This window comes from Panicum hallii, chromosome 5 (assembly GCF_002211085.1).
Source record: "Panicum hallii strain FIL2 chromosome 5, PHallii_v3.1, whole genome shotgun sequence".
Classification (NCBI taxonomy): domain Eukaryota; kingdom Viridiplantae; phylum Streptophyta; class Magnoliopsida; order Poales; family Poaceae; genus Panicum; species Panicum hallii.
In genome coordinates this window covers 26,950,097-26,960,357 of record NC_038046.1, presented here as the reverse complement: position 1 = coordinate 26,960,357, position 10,261 = coordinate 26,950,097, and the positions used below count along the sequence as shown (strand labels likewise).

Genomic DNA, 10,261 nt, shown 5'->3' with positions numbered 1-10,261 from the left:
AATAGTACTGGAAGTATGAGAGCGAAGCCTCTTCAGTAACATAGAATACTAGTTGAGAATTAGAAATCTGAGCGTTACTGGAATCATAGGAGCAAGACCCCTTCAGTAAACTAAGCTTATTTAGAGAAGGGCGTCCTCATCCAAATGTAGTCCGCTTGTGCTGGTTAGGATTCTGCCGAGTAAATTGTTAGTCTCTATGGATTGATGGTACTTTTCAATTATTTGCACTTGTTTGCATCTGTGTTTGCGGTGCAGGGGGTTGACATGTTTGGAAAATGGGAGAGCTTTCTCAAGTTTAAAGCTGACATCATTGACAAGGAAACTAAAACCATGGAGATTGACTGGAATGTTACTATTAATGTGATATTGTTGTGGGTTTGTTTGGATCTTAGAAACTATTAGACTGAAGATCACTTATGACTAACAATAATGGTCTGGGCAGTCCAAACTTCTTATCAGATCTTGCTTGGTAGTATAGGAGTGCTTGATAGTAATTTCCCCTTTTCCTTTCCGATTGTTAAGGACTTAAGGTACTGGGTGAGGAACAAATGAGTAGAGATAGATGGGTGCTTCGGGTGGATGAGGCGGGACTGAGAGAAATGTGTATTTTCTGCCAGGCTTTATTTATGTTGAATACTTTACCAGAAATCAAACGGATGCTCATGATACTTTGCATGACTGTTATTATATATTGGTTTTGGAGACACAAAGCACTTGGCAAGTGCACGAGGTAACAAAAAATCACATATTCATATAGTATGTTCGTACATAATAATTTCAGCTACTTGTAGTTCTTCTTTCATACATTGAAGTGAATTTCATATATAACTGCTGTGGGTTCGCCCAATTACAGATATTTCGGACAAAGAACTTATACGAAAGCAATTGATATTCTCAGGCCCTGGTGTTTTGCTGATAATTGATGAGAAACCACTTATGTTCCACATTGAACTTCAAGGAGCAAGAGGTTGTCATGAATAATTTTTTTAATCCCCATTCCCTTCTAATGTTTGTTATGTGTGATGCATCAAAGTTGCTACAACCTACAAAGTATATGGTATGTAAAGTTAAGATACTGGTGGACTCATCTATTGTTATCAGTTAAGGTTAGACCATTTAATTGGTTAGTGAAGCCTCTGTGTTTGGTCAGTAGCTCAGGGCAGTAGTGTTAACTGTCGAGTCCGCCGCTTATTGTTTCAATTTGATTCAGAGAGTCTAGCGTAGAATTCAGAAGTCAAGATTAGTAGGAGGTTATTATAGCCAATTTTAGACTAGGCCATTATCAGTTGTTACTTTTGCCTATTTATATGCTTGAATAAACAAAAAAAATTGTAATGTTACGAGTGATGCTTTTCGACAAATTTATATGAACAAGATTACTACAGCACATTATATCAAAATTTTAATTATTATCATGTCACTTGTTTCTTCATCCTCCTGTCTCCCCATGATCCCCTCCCCATTCTTTTTTTTTTTGTCGCAGAACTGCCGCCGCGCACGCCGCATGCTGCCACCTCCTGCCCATCCTCGCGCCCTGCGCCTGCAATGCATCCACGACCACCCCTCCGCGCCCAATACGAAACGCCTGCACCACCGCAGGAGGCCGCCGCTGCCAGGAAGCCGGAGTAGCCGGCGAGGCCGGAGAGGCCGTCGCTTAAGATGAGGGCGGCGCAGTTGGCTGGCATGAACTAAACTTGCAATGGGGAGGGCCTGGCGCTAGGGCAGTTCGTCGCACTGCTCATCACCTCCACCGGCTTCGCCTCCTCCAAGCTCGCCCGCCGAGGTGCGTACCGTCCATACACGCATGCCCTGACGCTGCCCCCACGCTAGATTGGTTTAGTTCATGCCCGCCCCCACCGCTGCCGCCGCCGCCGAGTGCTCCTTACTGCTAGCAACCATAGTAGTTCCACGACAAAAGCTTGGATTTTTTTTCTTCCCTGATCCAGTTGTTTTTGGGAGGTACGAGCACTTGCATCCTGCTGCAGGAATCTACTATGTGTTGTGCCCACCATGGGTTCGATCAAATGCCTCACCAGATTGGCAAGTTGTATAACTCAGATACTGGGCAATGTGATGCCATAATTTGGTTGTCTGAGAGTCAAGTAGTTCCAGGTTTCCATGAAGTGTTTGAGGAAATGCCTGTCGAGCTGGGCTAGGATGAGAACGTGCAAGGCATGCTCGACTAGCATGGTTTACTGAAGCAGCTAGCTCTAGGCAGAGATAACTCTGTTGGTGAGGATAGGGTGTCTGCAAAGCAAAAGCAAGTGCCTATCCAATCTTAGTGGTGTGGGATGATGCTGTACAAGAGGGGCTTGATGAACTGACTTGTTTTGATGTGTTTGGGATGAAGGGATACTGCCTGACGGGGACATGCATGGTGGCTTATTGGAGCAACTAGCCATGGGCGTAGGTTACAAGGATGATGAGAAAAAAAAGCTACTGATTGAACTCAGCACAAATGAGGTGCTTACCTGTGTTGGCAGCTCGTCACTATTTTTAATTTGGAGCTTGTTGTGGAGGCTCCAGTTGTTGTGGTGGCTGCAAATCACATTCTGTTGGAAAATGCATAAGCATAGTGTGTTTGATGCAAGCCAAGTCATGAATAAAAGTTTCCCAAAAGTATGGGAAAGGAGTTCCCTGGACTGATGCAGTGATGCTACACCATCTCATCTCACAAGCTTATGAAAAACAATTATGGCATAGGAGGGAATGTCTGTTTTACTGGAAAAGAGGTTGGCACCTGCAAGCTTCATGTTGAGGGACAGCATGTTGGCACTTGGATGGAGCTGCTGAGGTTTTTGGGACATGGGCTCACTCAGAACAAAAGGAGCACTGGGAGAAAGTATTTTTTTTTAGTTTCAGATTGTAGATAGAAAGTATTTTTGTTAGTTTCAAATTGCACATTATCAGGTCTGATAGTCTGAATATATGTGCTTCCCGGGTAATTTATACGGCTTCTAATCTGAATAAATGCTTTCTTTGTAAGTGGTCTGTAAATCAAAGAATGAAGGGGGTTCGGGTGTTCCACACCTAACTACTCAAAATGATCTTTTTTTCCATTCTCTAAATCTGCTGGCTGCGATTGGTAGAGTACTTGTTCTCTTTTGAACTATGTATGTTACCAATAACCGTTTTTCACTGTTATTCCAATTGGCTGTTCCAACTTGCAATTGGGCACTTTTTGATCATGACATGAGGAAAGCATTAGAAAATAGCCTTTACAAAGTTCAATAGAAATTAAAAGTGCAAACGATTTTGGTCAATTTCCTAAATCAAACATGTATGTTCTACAGTACATCATCTTTTTTTTCATGTAGCCACTTTTCTTCCCTTGCTTTGAAAGTCACCTACATTATGGTTAAAGCAGATAGCTTACTGACTAAATCAACAATTATTCAAGCATTGCATGGAAATTAGAACAGCAGGTAGCGATTAGTATAGCAAAATCTGGAATAAAAAGATTATTGTTGTGAACTTGACACGATATACTTTGAAAATAATGACTTATTCATTCTTTTTGAAATTTTGATTAATATGTCAAGATGTAGCACGTGCGTGTCGCACGTGCACGGTTACTGGTAATTAAAATTAATGACCTGTTTGCTTTAAGATTTTATGCAGTTCTCATGGAACAGACCACAGGACCAAAACTCTATTTTCTGAACCAAATCTTGTCTCATCTAGTTGGACGATATGCTATTTTTTTTTGGGCTGAATGGAGTTCTATGAAACAGCCTTCAATTTCAAGGTCAAACATTAAACTAGAATATAAATCAGTTGAAGTGCAAGTGCTCAGTTCTTATGATTCAACCATTCTTAAGGAACTTGGGATTGTTCAACAAAGAGTGCCTTGCTTGTGGTGTAATAACATGGGAGCTAAGGTATCTTTCAAAGCATCCAATGTTTCATGCTAGAACCAAAAGTGTTGCAGTGAAAGTTGCTACCAAAATCATTGAGTAAAGATTTATTTCCTCCAAGCATTAGTAGGCTGATATCACTCTTAACTCAGTTCTTTTATGCATATGCAATCTCAACATGGGGTTTGTAAAAAGTAAAGATTCAGAGTCACAGAGAATATACATAATGGAGGGAGTACATATGTAGCAAACATCTTATCTCTTGAATAAACCCCCTAAACATCAAGTTCTATTTTTTTACCAAATACAAATAAGAAGATAGGGTCCTTAAAAGCATCACTCCCTGACAATATCACAATACAAGCCACTGAATCCTTTTTTTTTTTGCACCTAATTTCTCAACTAGCCTCTTTATCTTTTAAATAGACATCTCGATAATTCATTGCAAACAAAAGCCCTAAACCTAGCTAGGCACTACTGCTGCTTGTGCCGGCGCTACAGAGCTCGTAGTATGGTATGGCCACTGTAAGTGTCCAAAAGATGACAACATTAACACCATGGTGTGACATTACTTTTTCATAAAAAAAGGGCATAATAGAACTGAAGCAACATTAAACATCATGTGAGGCATTAACTATATGTTTTTTCCGAACAATAAATATTCAGTCTAAGATCCAAATAAATATTGCCCTCACAAACTTCTGGATTCTGTAGAAATAAGCCAACTGCTGATCTGGTAACTGTGGACTGAAAAGAATGCTATACTAAATTTTTGCAGAACCTGAATAGTGTGTTTAAGCTAAGAAGTCTTCCTTTATATTTAGTTATTTATCATGGTAACTCAGAACAATGCAATTTTAGAACAGTGTCGCTCCTTTCATTTGCATATCCTGCCACACAAAATGTTTTAATAATTTTGTCTAAAATATCCAGTGGTATTTCAGTATTTCCCCATTTCAATTGAGTAATATGCGTGGCTCACTCCATCTTACTTGCAGCTGCAAGAAACATTTGTATGGTTCAATTCAAACTCTAAACAAAAAAATCCCCGCATGTTCAGTAAGTCAGTTTGAAATAGATGTATTGATTGATGTGTATTGATATACCATGTTAAGCTTATGTGAATTTGAAGTTTACATGGCCTTTTAGCATTGGTGCAAAATTAGTTTGCATGACTTCCACAATTTTGAGAGGTAGATAGGAGACTAAATAAATACTGAGTCTAGCTCTCCGCAGCATGAACTATATTGCAGTGAGGCTATCGAAGAACATCAAGTGCTATGACCAAGAAGATATACATGATTGAACAATGACAAACAGCACACCAGCAACTGAACAAAAACTAAAACAGCACCAAGGTAGATAGAAAACAATGAAACTGCACAGAATGTGAAATTGTCAATGAACAAAAAATCAATATGTATTCGGTAACTGAAATGTACCAAGAGTCTCTCAGCCACTATAGAAGGAAGTCTTGGATAACTGGAGCTTGAGGTACAATATCAGGCTGAGTACTAGACCTTTCTCTGTGCTTATGTTTTCCTTGGCGATGTCCACTTCTACCAGAGCTCCTGTGCTTTCTCGATTCTTTGGCACCACTTTCAGGAGGATCTGTACCTTTCTCCTTGTCATGGTTTTGTTTACTTGTTACAGAATTTGAAGCAGGATGGCTTCCTAAATTCTCTATCCGCTGAAAGCTAGATTCATTAGTGCCCATTTTTTTTAGCATTGCTTCAGAATTTACATCTGAAGCCTTTTGTAAAGGTGATGCCATAGCATCTCTACCCAAGAGCACACCACGTAGAGCACCAGACAAGGGGTCTTCTTTTGGAACATTTGCAGTAGCCATCATAGAACTGAGGAAATCCTCACCATCCAATTTAACTACTTTTGGTCTGGACTTTGTGGACTTCGACTTTTTCCCAGCAAATACAGGTTCAACGGTCTTCGACTTATCATCACTAACAGTTTCATGGCTACAAGATGGTAGAGTATCACTGGCATGGGGGTAATCACTTAGCTCATCCTCAGATTTTCCTGTTGGGAGATAAAAGAGCTCATGCCTTTTGCGATGCTCAGAAAGAGAAGATGAACCAATGGACACTGCAGGCTCATCTCTTGTCTCTTCAGAGTCACGGCTGCGAGGATAAAAAAAGATTGAAGTTGACGGAGCAGTATCATCTTCACTCACAATGTCTGCGAGTTCAGCAAGATTCTCATTCAGGTCAAGACCGTCTGGAGAGGCTACTTTCATCTGTGCAGTCACAGAAACAGGACCAAGTTCTTGACAGAATACTGTCCGCATAGTTTTGACAAGCTCTTTTACCCTGCTTTGCTTGTCATCATCAGCTACCTTCTTTTCTTTCAACTCTTGAATATGTCTTAACAAATGGACAAAACCAATCAGGTTGTGTGCTCTCTCCTGGACTTCTACTTCATTACACTCAACAAGTGGACCAACTGTTGTTTCAATCAAGTTAATCATGTAAAGTATAGATTCATGTGAAAATGGGTCCTTTCGCACTGTGCTTGCCCTAATATCTTGCTCTTGAGCAGACCCAAGTGCAACCTTGCTTTCCCCAAAAACAGTTTGATCAATAGCCAACCCACCGAACACTACATCCACTTCCTTGCTTGAATCACCCAATTTCTCAACATACACACTCAAACAGAAAGTGAGCACTTTAAATACTGCATGGATGTAGACTGCTCTCACTGACATAGGCAGGAGGTTGGTCTTTGGTTGCAAGAGTGCTTCAACAAGCTCGACATGATCCTTCATGAATTCCACATACTCACCAGAAATCCATGCGGCAGCTGAAAGAACAGGGAAGAGGAAGTGGTTTCCAAGCAAAGCAGGGTCAATTAGGAGAGTTCGAGCTGAACGGACAAGCTCTGACCGTGCATCCTGTACCCGCAGTCCAACATCAACAAGCTGCCGACCAATCTCATCTCCTTGGGCACAATGTAGGCTCCTTGCCATGTCTGCGAGGAGTGAAGCATACCAATCAAAGTCCGCAACAAGCTCATACACATTACGCCCACATGCTGCTAGAACGGCCCCGAGAATGTCATTTGCGAACTCTGGGTCTGACTTAGCAGCATGACTGACCAGCATACTTGCAATGTCCAATACATTGTTTTCATCAACCATCCCCATCATGAGGTGCAATGCCTCCCGGCGAATGCTTGAGTCGGCATCACCAAGTGACCGCATAATAACATCCCGGCAATCATTCACTGTAGTTGCATAACCTGGGCCAAGCATACCAAGTGCCACAAGCCCAAGGTACCGGAGGTTGGGATCATCAGCAGCAGCAAGGAACTCCTTCACTCTTCCGATGGCAAGGCGGACAGCAGCATCATGTGCTGGCAGCGCAGTGAGCACTGTACGGACACACTCAAAGGTCAGTGACATGGCTGCAGATCGGGTCAGCAGCTGGCAGACTGGGTCGACAATTCGTGCGGCCAGGCGGGACTCTAGAGGAGCCAGCCGTGCAAACAGCTTGAGCACCTTGATGAGCTCCCAGTTGGACCGGGAAGTGGTGAGCAGGTTGTAAAGATCAGGCGCCAACGGCAGGAAAGGGGCCGCGTCAGCAGGCGGAGCTGACAGGTCACAGAACGCTGCCGCAGCCGCAGTCGACGCCCGCGGGTCAGGGGAGGCGAGACAGGCTGCCAGCGGCTTGAAGAGGACCGGCACGGCCGCGGACGGCGCGCCAGCTATGACGCGCGCTGCGGCCGCGATGGCATGTGGGCTGCCGCGGGAGAGGTGTGGCACGAGGTCGTGCGCGAGGTGAACGGCGAGGTCCGGAGCGGCGGCCGCCGCGGGGGATCCGAGGAGCTGGAGCGCAAGCGCGGAGACGTGCCGGTGGGTCGCGGCGGCGGAGGCGGAGGGGGAGAGGTCCTTGTGTAGCTGGTGCGTGGCGAGAGGGAGCAGGGATAGCGAGGCCGGGTGGAGCGAGAGCGAGGCGGCGAGGTAGGCGAGGCGCTTGTGGGGCAGGCTCGGCGAGGCGAGGAGCTCGATGGCCGGGAAAGCGAGTGGGTGGGAGGCGACAGGGGTGAAGTGGAGGGAGGAGAGGTAGGTAAGCTTCTGCAGCGCGACGGCCTTGGTGGCGGCGTCGGGGGCGCGGATCTCGCGGTGGATCTCGGACAGCGCGCGGGCGACGGCCGCGGACTCGCCGGCGGCCGACGGGTCGGCGCGGAGGGACTTGACGAGGTCGTCCAGAGAGCGCTGGAAGAGGGTGTCCACCAGAGACGGCCCCGCTGTGTGCGCCGGTGCCGGCGCCGGCTGGGCGGAGGCCATCGGCTGTGGCGGAAGGGTAAGAGGCTGGATCCGTGTGGTTCTGGGGGTAACTTGGGAACGTGCGGGCGCGGCCGAGACGAAGGGAAGACTCGGGCGTGGTGTGGCTTGGCTGTTGGGGTCTGAATGCAACCGGACGGGTTCACATGTCAGTGCCGGCATTTTCATTTCAGATTAACGAATCTGGATTATTTATGAATCAAATTTCAAATATCAACTCTATGTTCGTTTGTCTGTATAAACCAAAACGTGCAAGTTGTCTTAGATTATTATCAATACGATTGCTAAAGAATTTCATTTTCTGTTTCTTAATATTTTTCACATAATTTTGAGATTTAAAGTTCCATTTATAACATCTATTCCAGAAATTAATATTCAGATTTCCATTCTTGTCGGTGTTGCATCCGAACCAAAGATTATATGCATTCTTACTCTATACTATAAAATTCGTATGCTCCTTCTCCAAACTGTGGACGAGGACTCTCTTCACCCCGCTCCACCCGTAGGGTATCTTTGAAAAGAGCGAGTTTTTTAAATTGGGTTATTTGTTTTAGAGACGAGTGACATTCCCTGTTCCTATTTTTCATAAAGTAGAAATAACAAATGCTCAGTACAACATAAGAAAAGATCTAGACTATCCCACCTGATTCAAGCTGAGATAGCATATACCATCACGAAACAAGTTCGCCTCACAGATTTTTAGAAACTCAAATTATCCATACAGACCACCATGAAATAAATTTAGAAATAGATCTAATCGTGAGCCGCCCGAATCTGACGAACCCGACCTCACCAATGTATGGGCCGGGCTCGAGCTGAAATTTTTGACCCGCTATAACAGTTAAGTTAGGCACAGGCTAAAATTTTTGACCCGAAACTTAGAAGGTTCCGACGGGACTCGAAAATTATACATAAAAGATCAGATTTTACCCGACCACATGCCGGATTGGGCTTGGGCTGAAAAATCCAACCCGGTGGTTAGGTCGGGTTGGGTTGGGTCTGGTCAGGTCGGGCTCAGAATGCAGGAAAAAAACAACAAGTTTCTTTTGATCCGACCCGAAGTCTATTCAGAAATGACAGATAGACGCTAGTTAGAATTAATCACGATGATTGAGCACAACACATTTGTAGCTTCAGGCCCTCAAGTTCCATCTTCGTTATCTCTATCTTCCTCGTTAGCACTCGGCAGAGCGAGCAGTATGTTGAGCCAGCACCTTTATGCGCACAAGGCAAGAGGACATTGACGCCTGACGCCTCCCCGGAACTTCTCCTAGAATTACACGTCGTAGAGGCCTGACCATGGCACTTTCGTTTTAGCTGGTGATGACCAAGAAACCAGCGGCTTTGCTTGGTGGGCTCCAGACTTATCAATTTGTCCGGTAAACTACTTGGAGCTCATATAGCCCGTGCCGGATTAACCTTATTCTGAGTTGGAGCAATGAACATATTTGAAGTGGCCCATTTCGTATCAGAAAAGTTCATGTATGAACAACCGTTGATTTTACTTCGGCACTTAGCTACTCTGGGTCGGGGAGTAGGGCGGGGGGAGAATTTCTGGATACTTTTCCTTGTAGAGTGATCACAGCACGTGAAGCAACATCTTTTTATCGAAATAGTCTTTGTATTAGAGTTAGGGTTACCTAACTCGCGAATTGAGCACCAGCTTAACTTTGTGGCCGAGGATTCAAATCTGGATGGGCATATTTCACCACAAGGAATCTTATCAACTGAGCGCTCAGTTTGCTGGATAAAAGATCTTACATGCAATCAAACCAGCGAACGAATGGTTTTTTAAGTCATCCAGATGGTTTTTGTTCTTTTTTTCAACCCTAAAATACGGTGGGAACTGAACATGGTGCATGCAGACAGGAGAAAACGCAAAGCGGGCACATTGGGCACGAGATAAAATCGTGAAAAATGAGGCTAAAGTTGGGGCAGGGTGGGGGTCAAATTCAAGAATTCAAGATTGGGAGGCAGCATCTTAACCACTGGATCAAAATTGTGGTTGTGTTTGATTAGACATGTCAATGTATATATAGAATTAAAACCAGCGGTCCGACGGATTGAACCAAGTTACATTGCCTTGTATTATTTTTTAGATTTA

The 10,261-nt window shown here is 44.3% G+C and overlaps 1 protein-coding gene across 2 annotated transcripts; it reads right to left on the bottom strand.

Annotated features, from left to right (window-relative positions):
• Positions 1–3,161: 3,161 nt before the first annotated feature.
• LOC112893652 (AP-3 complex subunit delta) lies at positions 3,162–8,280 on the bottom strand. 2 transcript variants are annotated; one of them, XM_025961100.1, is made up of 2 exons: positions 5,300–8,280; positions 3,162–3,347 (listed from the first exon to the last, which is right to left on the bottom strand). In XM_025961100.1, exon 1 carries the CDS (start codon positions 8,158–8,160, stop codon positions 5,317–5,319), a length of 2,844 nt encoding a protein of 947 aa, XP_025816885.1. In that variant the 5' UTR covers positions 8,161–8,280; the 3' UTR covers positions 3,162–3,347; positions 5,300–5,316. The 2 variants fall into 2 exon arrangements, with proteins under 2 accessions (XP_025816885.1, XP_025816886.1); XM_025961101.1 differs by lacking the exon at positions 3,162–3,347 and adding an exon at positions 3,878–4,380.
• Between the last annotated feature and the right edge of the window lie 1,981 nt (positions 8,281–10,261).